This window comes from Mya arenaria, chromosome 13 (assembly GCF_026914265.1).
Source record: "Mya arenaria isolate MELC-2E11 chromosome 13, ASM2691426v1".
NCBI classification, from domain to species: domain Eukaryota; kingdom Metazoa; phylum Mollusca; class Bivalvia; order Myida; family Myidae; genus Mya; species Mya arenaria.
Window position 1 is genome coordinate 56,381,409 of NC_069134.1, and position 17,702 is coordinate 56,399,110.

General features: G+C 32.9%; 1 protein-coding gene across 3 annotated transcripts; it reads right to left on the reverse strand.

Annotated features, from left to right (window-relative positions):
* Window positions 1–75: 75 nt before the first annotated feature.
* LOC128213759 (uncharacterized) lies at window positions 76–12,353 on the reverse strand. 3 transcript variants are annotated; one of them, XM_052919806.1, is made up of 5 exons: window positions 12,255–12,353; window positions 4,706–5,377; window positions 4,081–4,329; window positions 3,225–3,327; window positions 76–1,192 (listed from the first exon to the last, which is right to left on the reverse strand). In XM_052919806.1, the coding sequence occupies exons 1-5, from the start codon at window positions 12,296–12,298 to the stop codon at window positions 998–1,000; spliced, it is 1,263 nt and encodes a 420-aa protein (XP_052775766.1). In that variant the 5' UTR covers window positions 12,299–12,353; the 3' UTR covers window positions 76–997. The 3 variants fall into 3 exon arrangements, with proteins under 3 accessions (XP_052775766.1, XP_052775764.1, XP_052775765.1); XM_052919804.1 differs by having other exon boundaries at window positions 3,066–3,327; XM_052919805.1 differs by lacking the exon at window positions 12,255–12,353 and adding an exon at window positions 6,818–6,967 and having other exon boundaries at window positions 3,066–3,327.
* Between the last annotated feature and the right edge of the window lie 5,349 nt (window positions 12,354–17,702).

The window sequence follows — 17,702 nt, forward strand, 5'->3', positions numbered from 1 at the left end:
CTTTTCTATTTTTTGCTCTAGCAGCCCCTACATGTATGTGGAGCCAAGTGGAGCTGTTAAATAACTTTGAAAAAGTACCATCAACGAAACATTTATGTAAAGTTTGAAGAACAAAGGTCCTGTGATTTAGATGGAGTGGCTTAAGTAGATGTCGTTTGAAATAAATTTTTGTTGGATGCATGACATTGGACAACAGCTGACAACAATAGCTCACCCTTGAGCACTTTGTGCTCAGCACAGCTAATAAGCAAGCATAAAATATGCATGTTTAAAAACTAGATAATTAATTTTGAAAGGCAACTTTACAATTAAAATGTTGCTGTATTTCCATTGTTCTCTTGGATAAACACTTTAATAACTAAATACTGTTCAATAGGCATTTAAATGCTTAATACTCTCACAAATCTATCAAAACACTACAAACATGTGTTAGGATTTATAATCATGTTGAGCATAAATATACATGTATAATAACCGGTCATTTTTTTCCCGAATATCTTCATAAAAAAGCATTTTCTATTATGAATGACAATATACAGTGTTTTTAGTTGAAACTGTAAGTATAAAAGATTAATATTGCAATGCTTTAATTATTTCGTTAAAAACATAACATCAACTGTTTCATAATTTGGACCCCTTCCTTTTGTAAATTGAACATTTTGACTACATGAAAACTGATACAGAACTATTACTGGCATAATCTGATAGCCAACATATTTCTCTTTACATAATAATAATGGTTGCATTTATGAGTCCATCACTTGAAGCAAATTTTGTCTATAAAATATAGGCTTGAACTCTGTGATGTTGACTGATGTCCTTATGACATTAACTCAAATACAAATTTAACCAATTTCCAAAGTCATCAAACTCAGTCAAAATATACAAAGGGGTTAGGTGTCCAAATGTTTCATCTTCTTTTTATACATTTAATTATTGACAGAATCGTATCATTCTTTGAGAATATTAAATTCCCCTTAGAAACAGTGCACTTAAATCAATTTACAGTCCAAAATTCCAGTATTTCTTTGTAAATATCAACACCTAAGTTGTTTGAATCTTTTTGAAGAATATCTTGTATCCGCTGTCTGTGATCATCGCCTATTTCCATGGTAGCTGGAACTTCAACTGATTCCTGGTGGAATAACACTGTCTCTGGGTTGTAGTCTATACCATAAACATCTGTATCGACCTGCAATACCAGACAAGATAGAGAACAGTCAGTTATATGTGCCGTATATATGGACATGTATGAACAAACAATTATATGGTATGTACGAACAAGATACTATCTTCAATGTTGCTTTTTTTTCAGGGCTCATGTGCGTATGAACGACATATGACTTTCAGCAAAAGCATGAAGCGTGCTGTAACAGATTGGGCACAAAATGAAAGCTTTGAGCTTTAATATCTTACATGTAGGAATTTTAAACTTACAAGTAAAGATGAAACACATGAAGTTTGGAAATAATATCTTTAAAACAGAGCCTGGATTATATTATTGACTAAAGCTGAAGACTTACAATATTCAAAGCGCTATCTCCAAAACTATTCCAGATTTCAATTTTAGAAATAGTAGATGAGAAGTGGTATTATAAGAAACCACCATCAATTGGTATAATTGTATTTCCGAAATAAGACCCCTTTTATCTAACAGTCATAAATTATAACAAACCCTTTATTACGTTATGGGCATTCTTAGACCAAAAATATAGTGCTATAAAGGAGTTACAGTGCACCACAAAGAAAAAAATCAAAACTTTAACTTCAACATCTTGCATTTAGGAACTGAGATTTTGATCCAAGCTTTAAACTTGACTTAGACTTTATAGAGGCAAACACTCTGACAAAATTTCAAAATTGCTCTACCAATGTTCACACATATTTTACGAGCTTTACCTAGTATCCTAGGTTTTGACCAAACATGACTCAATTTCAAACTTGTCCTAGATTTGATTTGAGAGAAACACTGACCAAGTGACATGAAGATGGATAAAAAATGTGACCTCTACATCATTCACATGTTTTTTCCAGGATTTCAGAGTGACCATATTTTTAACCCTTAATGACACAGTTTTGAAATTTGTCTAGATATCACTGAGGCAAAGATCACATAAAAATGTGACCTCTAGAATATTAACATGTATGTTTTCAAGATTCACCAAGTGCCAATGTTTTTTGAGCCCATGTGACAAAATTTCAAAAGTGAACTAGATTTTAAAGCTGCACTCTCACTGATTATCAGACAGTTTTGACATGTTTTTATTTTTTAGTCTCAGAATCAGCTGATTTTTTCAATTCAGTCATATAAGATAACTTGCAGTAGAACATATCTCAAATGTTTGGAAAACTGTGCAAAATTTCGTTTTTCTTAAAGCGTTAGTAACGATTTTAGCCTTAAAACAAATTTTCAAACGTAAATATGAACAACTGCAATCTGATCTTTTGTCAGCAGTCTTATATCACTGGTTTCAATCTTATATCACTGGTTTCAAGATACTTTTGTAAAAATTGGCTCATTCAAAGACAAAAACTAAATAAGTTTTCAAAACGATCAATCTGTGAGAGTGCAACTTTAAAGAATCAAACATACTCAGCAAGGTTGATGAAGGTCTGATAATTGCTTAGATCTCTAGTGTTAACAAGCAGTGTTGGCATTCAAGTCGATGACAACAGACAATGGCTATGAGCATGGAAGAGCTTAAAATAGGTTTTAAGCATACAAGTGCTTGATTATAATACAAATGGAACTGCTTATTAGTCATTTCAGACCCCCTGTAAAATGCCTTTCTGTCCATCAGCTTTTTATCTGTCAACATTTTGTCTGAACTCTGCTAAAATATGTCATTCATATTTTCATTTATGTGCACAAAATAAATGAAATCGGTTGGGTAATTCTGGATTTATCGTGAACGGTATTTTGATAGAGCATTTTACAATATAACATTAAACAATATATTTTGAACCCTGCAAAACATCATTTTTTTAAATTTTGTATTGTGTCAACATTAATGCTCGAAAAGTCTAATAGAATTATTATTTAATCAATATTGCTGTGGGTTTGCCTGTTCATTAGTGGGTGGATGTCTAGAAGTCATCCACAGTTGAAGAGGAGTACGGTTGTTCTCTGTTCTAAGTGGACGCCGCCTCAGTGCCTCTGCAAATCGGTTTAAATGGGTTTGTATCCGTGGAACAAAGACGAGGTGTAGCATCATTATGTGTACCTCACTGGTGGGATCCAGGATACCCTCATTTTCTAGGCCGTAGAATATGGCATAGTACAAGCTTGTGACGCCAGCCCACACTTCTCTCCACAACCTTTCAATCCTTAAACATAAACACATGTCAAAATGATTTAAAATTGCAGTTGTAAAATCATAAATGATGTCAAACTGGCAAAAAGGTACCTTACAATACAGTGGCTATAAGTGAGTAACAATCATTTGAAGAGGTAAAAAACAGAAATAATAAGAGTGTCTTAATATGTTTCCTTGCCATGTTTTTGGAAGTACCATAATCTGATATTTATTGGCGTTTGCCTATATAAACACAAGATTTCCTTAGCAACAGATTTTATCTTACAAGTGCATGACTTATTCAACAGATATGCAAGACAAACATTTTCAGGATAAATATGCAGGTCAAGGCAATAATTTATGCCCAAAAATGCAGTTCATTGAAAATTTGAAAAAAGAAAGACTATTTCGAAACAATACCATTATCCATGCAAGGTGAAGTAAAATATACCCAGGCTTAGTTCAAAGATTAAAGTAGACAATGTCCCATGCATCTATAATGACATACACATGACTCTTGACAAAGACATGACAGAGTTATTTTAATTCTCTGTGTAATTTATGTTGTGTCACTGAATGCATTTGCCAAGTTTCCTTAATGTTTCAGCATTCATTGTTGACATACTGCACTTATCTTGTATAACGTGGGATGTGACACAACAGGCAGGGATGTAATAGATGGGACACGACAACCAGCATGATTCCTATATATATATAAATAGCCCCCACTTGACCTTGTAAAGCATAGGTATAATAAGTACAATGTGTCATATACATGACATACCTTTGATTATGAACAGACCTCCCTGCAATAAATGGTCTATTGACTATTGGTTGGTGTTCAACCATGTACTCAGCCACTAAGACATTTTCACCACCCTTGTCAGATCGGACCCTTCTCGGCAAACCAAACTGCTGTACAGCCTCTAAAAAGGCATATAGAACGGTGTCTGCTCTGTTATTATTGCTGACATTCAGATATACTGGGAACCTGGAGTAACCATCTATTCCTCCATGTATAACAAGTCGCCATCTGTAAAACAAATACAAAAAGTCATATTCTAAGGAATAGATTGTGCCCTACTGGTTTAAAGTTTTGTCAGTTAAATATTTAGCTTTTTAACTCAGAGTTCTTTCGATATAGCAATGTATCTTATTTTTGTTATCCAATACTCATTCTGTATGCACAAAATTGGTTTTTATTTACCAGAACAAGTATGTGAACTTTAAAAAGCATATCTTTTTATATATTACCAATTTTTTGTAACTTGAAATTTTGAGCCAAATCTGTTTTCACTTTCATAAGCTTCGAAAAACAATGTGTGTTTCTGCTTTCATAAGAAAAAGATTGTGGCTTGAAAATCAATATGGTGATTGGTTAAATACATTGTATGAGACATAAAACAAACCTTATTAACTTGTGGTTTCCATCAATATGCCAAAGGGCTTGAGGACCACTAACAGAGTAAGTTCTTCTCTGTATTCTACATGAAGTCAGGAAAACTTTGCGAAACAAAACCCCACAAGGATCACACTCTCTTACAGCCTGCCTTACTCTTAACTCCTGTACCTTCAATCCTTGTGAAAGAAGAAGACTCTGAATAGTTCTGTACCCAACATTTGGAAAACTGGAACAGAGCTCTTCAACCTCTTGCCTTAAATCATTGTCAGATAAATTGCTATAAGTCTGTCTGATTGACAGGTTGAACTCTTCCATTCTTCTCTCAACTGTTCTCTTACTCACATTTAGTAATTCTGAAATTTCCTTTACTCTCAGTCCGGATTCAATTAGATACTGCAGTGTTTCACCAGGGATATCATATTTTCTACCTTGTCTTTTACAAACTTCTATTTCCGAAATTTCATTCTCTGTTGGTAACTGTTCTAGGATCTGAAGAGCTTCTTGAACAAATACTATACAGCTTCTTATACAAGTTAAGCTGGATAACTGTAACAAATATCTTAATATCTCTTGTAGCTCTATAGTAATGTTGAGAGTGCGGGCATTCTCTAAACTCTGAATCACATGCAGTATCTTCTGTCTGCAGAGATCTTTGATGCAGGATAGCTGTTCCTCAACACTGAAAATACGAATAAAAATGTTCATAATGCATTTTGCTCATGATAAGCAATGTTAAATTATTCAACTGCATTCTAGCGAGAACACTAACTTAACACAAATGTATATAGCTTGTTGAAATGACATGTTGCACTCAAGATCCCACTTTGTAGGTCAAGGCAATATTTAGAGGTGAATGTGAAAAGATGTAAAAGATCATGTCCTTTCTGCAACTTCCTCATGCACTTTTAAATAATTTATTTTCAATGTTCACTATGAGATAGTGTGATGTGTATGTAAAACAAATTACTAAATTTTTGTCCATGCATGCGGAAGTTGGAGCACAGACAAGAACTATTATACTAATTAATTTTGGCAACAAAGCAATAGTTTTCAAAATCATATGGTAACAAAAAGCAAATAAAATTCTGAAAACCTGATTTATCAGTTGAAAAATATATTCAAACCATACAGAAAACCCAATTCACATTTGACAAAAACCCTATTAAAAATTAGAAATACCCAATGCATTGAAAAGGCATTGGGTAATACCCAATTCCTGAAAAACCTTATATGTAGCTCTGTCAAGTTATGGTTACCAGTGGCAGTCAAAAGTTAAAAATTGCAAACTATTACCATGAATTTAAGTTATTTGACTAAAAAATGTTTGTACATTTTTTGCCATTTCACCCGTCCATTTGATCCTTGACCTCTGGAGATGGGCCTTGCACACAACATTTGTAAAATTTTTGATTGTGGACAAGTGTACTACAATAATAATACTATACAGAACAACGGTGTCAAGTTGGGGCGGCAACTGCCACTCCAATATTTGGAGGAGCAGTGCATTTTAATGAAAATGTCATAACTATAATTGTGAAAGACTGTTGCTATCCTTTTTACAATAGAATATTGACTTAATTTGGTCATATAAATCATAATTCTTGCTCATATTCTGCCATCAAAGGTACAGTAACTCTCATGTGAAAAAATGAAATTTAATCTAACCCCAGGATATTTTCTTTCCCTGCTGTGCTTTTTTTCCAATATATAAATAAACTTGCGATACTTTACTCCAAAACGAAGTGGGGCCTTGTCCTAGTCATTCTAAAATGCCCTCCAGGCTTTTTTTTTTACTGATGGCCTGGACGGCATTTTAGAATGACTAGGCCTTGTCCCCTTCCCAATGATGAGGAAAAAACCCTACCCCTGCAACGCTGCACATAAATAATGCACCTATATTTTCACAAGTGGAATCATCAGTATTCATTGCATGTGCCTCTAACACATACACAATTGACTAGAATACTTAGACTACCGAATTTCCGGAATAATAATTATCCGAAAATACATACAACCTTTACTGGCTTTAGGAAAAACGGCAGCCTAGCTTAAATCATTAAATGATCATTGTACCCGTTTACAATACAATCGATGTTGGCGATTGGATACTTCTACATACTTCATTGTTGGAAAGAGTCAAGGTCTTCCTATTTCCTTGTCATGTATACTTAATTGTTAATGTGTTGTTGTTTGTTGTTCTCCACATGATCGGATTAGTTTTCGTAGTATCAAATTTGTCAACACCGGTTCAGGGAGCGGTTATTATTTTTTACATTTTTACCAGTTATCCCCCGTCGTTTAAAAGGGCCAATTCTAGCGCACAAAACTAATTAATTTTGAAAAACTCTTAGTGTGCTATGCAAACTGCTGTTTCGAATACATAATACACAATGTCAGCATACGACTAAAATTACCATGATTTTTGTAAAATAAATATTGAAATACTGTAAGAATAAAATGTGTATCAAATTAATTTTACAATGCAAATTCAAATAAAGGAAAGAATATTTGGAAGCTAGCAAATTAAATATCTAATCATAGTTTGCATGTTTACAGCCTTAGAACTGAAGTGTAAATTGAATGTTCGCATATTTCAATAAGAACTCGAGTCACGTCAGCAAGTACAACAGCTTAATAACAGCATATTAATCAATAACACAAGTGAGAAACAGCAAAAATGCAATTCTAAAATGCAACATACGAAATGAATTGTATGTTAGAATGTCATAAAGCATAAAGAGTGAACTGGCGGATAATCCCTTCCATATCATGTTTGGTGTCAATATTATGCTTGAATTATCATATTTTATATTTGTCATTGTTAGATATTTAATTTGTATAAAAAAATGAGCAATAATAAAACCTCTAAAGTTTTTTCCTCAGTTGGTAAGAATAACACCTGTTGTTGTTGTTGGGTTAATAAAAGTCTGCTTGTCTATGGCTCCATTATGGCTTGACCCTGTCACACCCCCTAGTGTGACTGAAACATATTTGTGAGGCCAAAGGGGGATCTATCTGGGTGGTGTTAGTAGTTTATACTCCGGATCCCGGCGTGAGCACATTGAAGGGTCCCAGAGTGACAGTTCAACCACCGCACACCTATCCTGGGCGAAGGGGGGGATCTATCTTCATTGAATGTCAGTATTTCTTTTAGCTCCACCCCTTTTACTTGACCTGGCATCGCCCCTTTCACTAAACCTGACATCTGATTGGCTGAATGAATATGCCTTTTAAAGGTTTCCTTATGACTGACAGCCCCCACCCCCCACAGAGAAAGACTGGTCATTTGAGACAATCACTATCATATTTTGAAAAGGGGGCTATATGCATGACTATGAATTGGCTTGTAATTGATTTAAGATAATGATCATTATCTGCAGTTATGCACTTAAATTCATAAAAAATTCATGTTCCTTATACTATGAAAATTTTGGAAGAAATACATGACTGTCAATTTAGAATTGAACTTAATTTCCATGTAAATATCCTTAAATTGTATAACATGTCGAAGGCAAAATGTAGATTTTCACAGATTGATACAATTGCTAAAAGGCATGTTCATTTTTTCTAGATAATGACATTAATAGAAGGTTTCTACTTTGTGTAAGGTTTTCTGAATTTAAACATTTTTTTTTGTCTTCAAGTCTCTTAACATTACCAAATAAAAAGAACTGTCCTCCAGTTTGTATTATGTAGAATAAGATGTAATTTGGAAGTAACTGTAATTTGTTACAAAGATGGTTTAACAGCATCACAGGGGGGGGGGGGGGGGGCGTGGTTAGTAACCGTTACAATTGACTGGTGCATTGGTTATAATAACTGAGAGGCCTCAAAGATGCTCACATGACTGTGACATTTTGACCTTTTAGCAGATTAGAACAAAGAAAGGTTTTTAAGAAATATACTCAATGAAACAGAGTGAAACTTTATTCAGGGGCTATACACCGTATGATGAAATAGCGAAAGAAGAGAAAATTGTCGAAAACTGACATGAATTTGGTATCAATGTGTACAATGCATTGAAACTAACTAACTGAAGTACTGCATAGTTTACAATTAATTGATTTTTCACATTTTTTTTTCATTAAAAAAGATTACTAGGGTATACCTAGTATAATTAATTTTTATGTGTGATTGGCTTGTCGATGTTATCACTTAATGTTACCAAGCTAGGTATATATTAAATCAAATAAACAAATGTAAACTTTCATAGCAGTGGATACAACACTGGACTGCAATTTTGGCGACCACAGTTTGAACCCGGTCTCTGTTATTTTTTCTTTACATTTTGATATTTTTTTACCAATTATGATATCAAAAGGATAAACATTTTATTGAATAATTGTCCTGTATACTGGGACTGACCCTACTGTTTGTATAGTCCATTGGTTAAAGAAAATAGATTAAAAAAGAGAAAAAAATAATTGTAAAGTGTGTGTTTAAGGTAGCACTACCCTAATGAAAACCTCCACTTGAAATGCTTCATTTTAATGTTTTATCCTTTATTGTTAAGCACATACCTACACATCTTTTGTGGGTTCATGTGAGCAGTTCAACTTCAAAGCAACCCAGAAGCTGACATACATGCCATATCCCCCGGAATTTCGACCCATCCCCCGGTCTCCCGGAGGGGGATGAAAATCCCCCGGAATTAAAAAAAGTGTGTTTAAAAGTACGCAAAATTATCACAGGGTTTAATTATATATGCCTGTTTACAGTTATAATGCCCTTTTTGTCTTAATTGGATTATCAACTGATGGTGTGTTTTAACAACACCAATTGGGTGACACTTAATAAGTCAGCAGGGCACATTTCATGCATTGTTTTGATTGAAACTGTCAGAATTTGCATAAGAAATGTCAATTAGACTGGTCAGATAAAAGGACAATTTTCATTGGTTAAAACTATAGGTTTTATCCAATCAGAGAGGATGTAACAAATTAAAGTGTTTAAACATGTGTCATTGTCATCAAAATGATTTATGATTTAAAGGTGACAGTACATTATTTGGTAAAGAAAAGGATTAAAATAACTAATAGACAATGCTGTTCTTTGTTATGACCCACTAATATGTTTACATACATGACATGACCAGACCTTCATCTCAAATATCGGAAAATAACAGAACTTCCAGAAGAGAAACTGAAAGTAGACAATTCGGATGAAATGACTTTTATTTATTTTAATATTAAAGTGGTGATGTTTTTATTTTTTGATGAATGCCAAAAGATGATATGTTTATGAACTTAAACAATAAATTATGCATTTGCTTTTTATCAGAAGCAAACAAATCTGACTATTTGGGAATTGAAATGAAAAATATTGATAAATCATTCCATTCTCTCTATTAGTCTGAAAGTCATCATTTATGAATGAGCAGATTTTGTATCCAATTTTAGAGGAAGGTAAGCCCATTAAATTGTCTCTGAAACATATTTTTCTGTGAAGTATTCTATTTTGCAAGTGAGTGCTTTTATTATGCAATATGGCTGTGTCTCATTAAAATATAGATGAAGTGCTGGAAAAAGGGGTAGACAAGGTAAATTGGCACGTGTGTCATGCCCGTAATGCTACATGGCGATGATGAAAATTCTCTGGTATGTGACCCAAATCCCCTTAAATTCTGGACATAATCCCCTCGGGAGTCTTTCAAAATTATGGCAATTTGTTTTTTTGTACTTGCGTCTTAAAATACTTTGAAATTTTGTCGAATTAGACCTGCTAAAAAAAAACCTGAATACTACCAAAATCCCCCTGAATTTTCAGACTTTTGAACATTAATCCCCCTGAATGGTCTCAAGAAAATATGGCATGTTTGGAAGCATCTTTTTATTTTCCATTTCATTAGCTTACATTTTTCAACAGTAGTTTTATTAGAAAATAGTTATTTTCTTATACCGAAGGTAAAACATACTGTTTTTTTTTTGCATACTGTTCCTAAAAGTTTAAAGATATTTCATATTGATAAGGAACAGGTCATGAGTATTTTTTTAACTTGTTGATTTCGCTGTAAAATGACATTCACAAGCTAAATCTTAGTAGACCAAAGAATTGTACGTTTACGGATTTTTGTATCTTTTTTGATATGGCAAATCCTTCACATACAAATTGTTTAGTATCAAAAGTGGGTAGTTATTCCGATCGGGATTCTGGGTTAAAGCATTTAACATCTCAAAAATATCATAAAACAAGAAATATTACCAGATTATGTAATTTTATATCAGTTCCATACATAAAAATGTCATATCCTATGAATTATTATGAGTTTGACGTTTATTTTTCATTTCTTGCTGTCAAAACATAGCGATATATACATGAAGGGCACCTGCAAGGCTTCAGGGCACAATTTTTAAACAATTGGAACATTTCGGCCATGGCTGAGTTGTTACGATTGTATTTACGAGGTCTATCTAGAAGCTTGTCAGTGGTGGCCGAGTTATTACGATTGGGTCGAGTTGTTCCGCTTGGCATAATTGTTGTCTTTGTCAGTCAACTTTTGTTTTATTGGAAAGGTAAATAATGTGTTTTAATGCAAAATAACTTTTCACTTACATGGTAAAGTATGAATATAAACCTTTATGATCAATTTAAACCAGAAAATACTTCACTTAATACAATTTCAATATTTTTCAAAACACCCCCGGTTTTTGCACAAACCCGTTTAGACGTTACTGGCTAAGGTCACAAATCCGAACACTTTCTGATGTTTTTTGCAATTATCTTGGAGAGTTTATGTTGTAGTAAGTTAAACTTTCGTATGAAACATCTTTGGTTCATGTGAAAACAGCTGTCAAAGTACAGATTCACGATCTCATCAATATTATGTCGAAAATCGTTCAATTTTATGGATAGTAAATCACCCTTCAAAATACGCTATGGAGGGCACAAATACCGAACACTTGAAAAGCGAAAATACATGGTCATACAATTATAATTAAAAAGTATGCTATATTAAATAAATGGCATTTTTTAGAAAAAATGCTTAACAAAACAAGATGAAACTTCGCAAGTGTGACCAAGGCAAGCCTCTGTATTGATCTAGATCATCGAATAATCGATCACGGTAAGCAAACGCGTGTTTTAGCCGGTGTTCAGGATTTGTGCCCTGTTAGGAAATGTACCGTCAACCAGTAAGGATTGGAAGAATGTATTACACGTCTATAATTTTAGACTGGGGGGCGGGAGGGGGGGTAGCTACAATAATGAGCGATTAGGGATACTTTTTTTATTATTTTGACATTTCATGTGTATCCCTGTAACTGCCATAGTCTTAAAATCGTCAAAAGACCCATTGACGGTCATTTAGGTGGACTATGGGGGGGGGCATGGTTACAATTGACTGGTGCAACCACTGGGACACCATTTTTTATTATTTTGATATTCTTTAAAATACTCGTTGACGGCTATTTAGGCAGAGTAGCCCCACTCCCTGTCGAAGTGTGGATAAGAAGAGGACTGTTTCAAGTGAACGTTCTTAACGAGATGTCCTACTTATTGACTGTTTATATATTCAAAAATCAAGACAAAAAATTAAATGGAAAAAATAAATGACTTACCAATGGGTGTTTGAGATATCCATTTGGCACCACTTTAGTGCCATTCATCGCTCTTCCAAGCTCCATAAAACAAAATCATTCGTCTAACACATTCCCGACATCTTAACACAGATGGTATTGATTACTGTGACATGTTTGTGTTAAACCGGTTTGAAGGTGCATTCACTCGAGTAATAAAGTCAAAGATGCACTCTTAAGTACTGCCAGATATGGTTTACCACAATTAATAATGTTGTTTCAATATTCCTAAAAGAATGAATAAATGTCGAAAACAATGGTTCTTATGAAGGATATCGAGTTAAATTTGAAAGAAATGAGCATTACACACGGTATTTCTACCTTATGAGACTATAGTAGACCACAATAAATCTTTTAGCATTTACCAATCATTTAATATTTTTTGCGCTTTCTGCTATTAAAAACACGGTTACAATCTTGTTATCAGTAATAAATATTTTCAATAAATGCATTATTTAGTATGTAGTTAAAGGTTTATCAGTCACAATTGATGTTTGTTATATATGTGTATGTATTGATTTTGAATAACAGTGTCACTAAACAAAAAATAAACAAATTTACGCAATTTCACAACCTTTTTTCCAGTTCTTCTGGATTACCCTGTATCCCCTGCCTCGAAACGAAAAGTTAACTTGGACGACATCGGTACGTTGTGGTTGGGGGGGGGGTCACCCGCCCCCCCCCCCTCCTTCTGGCCACTAGTGCAATTGCAAAATTAATTTTGATGCGTGAGGGATATACTTAAGCGACGATGTTAACCATTGCTTCAATATTTATGCATGCATATGTACTTGTTGGCATTTTGGGTGCCTCATTTCTACATCAAAAATGCTCAACCAGGTATGAGTTTATTGTATAAGTTATAGCTCGTAGTTTGTAAAATGTGGTTCTTTAGAAATTTGTTTTAAATACGAAATAAAAGATGTTGCTTCCAAGGTATGCATGATCAAAATATCCATAAATTATGTATGAGTCCCTTTTGCTGAGTGGTTATGCTATTTATTTGTCCATGACGTAAAAAGCGTAGGTTCACCCCTGATTAAAACAAGACTTTATTTTCATACTTTCATTGTATTTTGTTCTGCAATTTCAGTATCAAAGAGTTAACTAATTATTTCAGACACATTACCTGGAAAATGATTATTTGGTGCCAATGAGGTACGAGTCCCTTTAAGAATGACAAAGTGTTTTTACAATCAGCTAGATAACAAGTTCATTTTTTCCACATATACAAGATGATTTACAAGTAATCATCATATGTGTATTTTTGCTCCACTGCTATCTTGTAGGATGACTGGCTTATATACTACTACCGGGTATGTAGTAAAGTGACAACATGGCATTAATTACCAATAGCGTTTATTTTGTAATGCAAAATTCACCAGCCTTACATTTTTGTACAGTTCGATATTTTTTTCTTAAACATATACTAGTATTACTGTTTGAGGAAGGCATTGGCACATGATGCATGTTAACATTCTAAAATGCCTTGCAGCATTTTTAATGGTGTTTAGCTTGGACCAGCTCAAAACCAAATAATAGGGGTTGGAAAGTCTTTGGTTTAGGAGTTAAAAAGTCTTTAATAAGGTTATTAAAATAATTCAACTAGGGGTTGAAAAGTCTTTGTTATAGGAGTTAAAAAGTCCAAACAGGTAGGGGTTGAAAAGTCTTTGAAATAGGGGTTTAAAAGTCTAAGGGTTGAAAACTGAAAAGTGTTCTTTTTTAGAAGGGTTAAAAAGCCTCTTGGGGTTGAAAGGTCCTGCCCCCCTGCAGAACAGTGTGTATGAAATAAACTATTATCTTAGGTAAAACATTTCATATGGATTTCCATCAATTAATTACATCTTCATTAAAAATCAAGAAAATGGTACATTTTCTGTGTAAAGGTACTGACAACCGAAATAACATTTTCAAGCGTAAAGGTGAGTATAGCTTTGAAAAAATGAATAAGTTCTTAGTCGTTTGTAACCACAACTTAATCGATTAAAAAAGGCGTCTGAGGAGATGAAACTAGTGTAAAGATATTTAAAAAAATGGAATTTGTGTCACTGGTTGAGTAAGAATACTTCAGATAATTTTTGATATGATTTATTGCATTCAAATTCATTAAAAGATGCTTAAATCTTATCGCTAAGATATCAGCACAGAAGTATTAGCTTGGAATTGGATTGATACAATGTCAGGACACAGCCTGTGTCACAGGTAAACAATAAAACAAAACTTCAAATATATTCCTAAATAAATAAATAGGTGTTCTTTTAAGAGATTTAGGAAAGTTGAAATATTTTCCCATTAAAATTTATTGCCAGAACCTCCAATTGGATTAAGCCCATTGCCAATGTTACCAATTGGAAGATTCCAATGGGACAATGTTCCAATTGGAGTTTTCCAATTTCCTGACTTTTTCCATATTGAATTGTGGGAAATATCCAATTGGAAAAAATGGTCGACGGGATTTTTTTTACAAAAAAATGATAAAAAGTACTATAAACGCACTTTTTCTAGATAACATTATAACCATTAATGATAATGATTGTTATTAATCACTAATTCCTTTTTTGAAAATGTGGGAGAATTTTCCAACAAAAAATATTGGGCTGATTTTCCAATTGGAAAAACCATTTTTCCAATGGGAAGGCCATTTTCCAATGGGACTCCCATTGGAAAAGTTGACTTTAAATGCCAAAAAAACAAATTTCTAAATTAAATTTCAGGAAACAAAAAATATCTCTTATTAGTATTACCTAACACATTTTAAAAATACAAAAATAAAAAACATTTGGTGAAAAATAAAAAAAATAAGTTTGCAAAAATTCCGGATTTGCAAACTTAATCCGGATGCTGTTTCAATATAAATGATACGAAAGTAAACATAAATGCAAAGATAAGAAGAAACTTATAAGGAATTATATTAATGTTTTGTTTGCAGTAACTATGGATTCACTGTACTCTTATCAATGAATATTCAAATGAAATCGTCGGGTTCTTTTCACAATTCTGAAAATACAGATAGTTCCTTTTGCCTATAAATACATTTTCAACATTTCAAAAACACTTCATTTATGCAATGTTTACGCAGGTGTTTGAATATATAAATAGCTGTCTGAATATGCGGTTGGTAGGCACTCATGATATATTAATGGTAAACAAACCTACAGATAAGAGCATAACTTTGCAATGTGAACAGGCTTTTTAAAAGAATAATGACTAGTAACTGGCTCATACGAGTTAATACTCATAGCATAAATATTACAAAAAATATTCTTCATCCAAAATAATAATTGGCTAGGACGACTAAGCATTATAGCGTCCATAATAATTGGCTAGGATGACATTCTTCCATTCATATTGATCAACTATGCAACTGTAATATTTTCTTTAAAAAAATCAAATACCTTTTTTTAAATGTGTTGTCTATGTCAACGCTGAAGAAAATAAGCCAACCTATTATGAAATGTTGGTATTGATTTGTATCATATTTTTCTGAAATATGTTCACATTTGAATCCTTAAACATTTTAAATATGTGATCATGTAGTTGATATCGCACTCGATGATATAGTTTGTTGCCAGTTTGTTTCTTAAACTAATTGAGATGACTTTAGGTAAAAAGGATGCATTAAAACTTCATTCCTTTGCTGTCATTTTCAGGTGTTTGCTCATCTGTAAAATATTTAAGCAAATCCTTTAAAGATGTATAAGTGGTTCGATACTTATCCTTGAACTATACTCTTTGTATAAAACCTATGTTTAAAGACTTAAAGTTTTCAAGTCACATTTGATTAATTAACGTTAATATTGTTGCCATCACTCAACATGAAATCCGACCATTTGTAAAATAAAGTGAAGTTTAACCTCCCAAGCTTGTGACTCACAGGAAGTTTCAAACAATATCTATGGGAAATAATAAAAGGCCATAATTTTGGTCAACATTTACCACACATTCCATTTTTAAGGTTACCGACAAAAGATGCCTAGTTTAATACCAATATGTCACACAATGTTCAAGGTTTTCATCACACAAGGTATCGGGCGGACGGGTGCACATTAAAGGGTCAAGATACAGATTCGAGTCATTTAACATCAATGATCAAAACAAAACAAAAGTTTGTATATAGTTAAAAATATTAGCCGTTTTAAATATTTTTCAATTAAACAGCTCCGTGGCAACAAACTCCCTAATTAAAATTAATATTTTTAATATTTGACACAAATCATATGCTTTATAAATCCATTGAATTCAATATCAAAACACATTAGAATTAAAAGAAGGATTTTCATCCACATACTTAGCGCCGCTCTAAGACAAGTGAGGATTTGTCTTTACAGATGTAATGGTATGAGACGAAAGTTGCAAAATAAAAAGTAAGTTCATAAAAGGCCTACTAACATTGTTTCATAATTGTGACACTTATCTGCTTGGTAAAGTATTTTAAACATTGCTTGAAAACATTATAAAGCAGCATGTTTTAGAGTAGATATTCTTCTTAAGTAAATAAAACAGTTGTATACATTCTTTTAAATTTGGTAACTTTAAACAATGTATTTTGCTTATTTAAACTGGATTGGGCCTCATGAACATGGTTTTAATGTTAAACTGCAACTTTTACGAGCTAGTGAAGTTTTGTTTATTGGGACTGAACAAATACAGACAAAAAGAAAATTCGATTGCGCTGCATGAGCTTTTCACATTTATAGAAAAATACAAACAATACTTTCTGCCTTAAACACATTTTCAACATTTCGAAACAAAACAGCTACTGTATTATTTAAAAAGATGTTTGAATAATAAATAATCATTATGTTTTATTTAAGAAATCTACGGGCGGTAGTTTATAATTCGTGTTTTATAACCGTATAGTAAAATGAACGTTTGAATGTCATGGCGTATATTGTTTTATGAAGTTAACGTCCTAAATATATATGAGCAACCATAACAATATTTTGTATATGTACTTAAAGTGGATAACATGACCGTCACATCCTTTGTTGATAAGAAAGCGATACTTTAGATTGTAAGTTTGTAAATAAGAAGACATTTTATTTCGTATCAATTTATACAATATTCAATTTTGAATTAGGCCAATAAGAACCTATACAATACAATACAATACAATACATCTTTATAATACCAAGGTCATACATGACAACATGAGGACAAAAACAGATTGGACACCAGTGTCAATAAAAGCTTTAGAATACTCATACGCAGTAGGATGACATTGTTTAGAGTGGTGGAAATTAGAATGGTTGTGTATAATTGTGTATGTTTTAAATAGCTGTATCTGTATTAAATATGTGTCTTACCATGGAAAAAGAGAGCTCATAGTAATTTAGAAATAGGTTTTTCAGCATTAAAGAAATACACAATGAATTGGCGTTGTATAAATATACGTATCATAAAAAGAAATGGTTTAATGAGACTCAACAT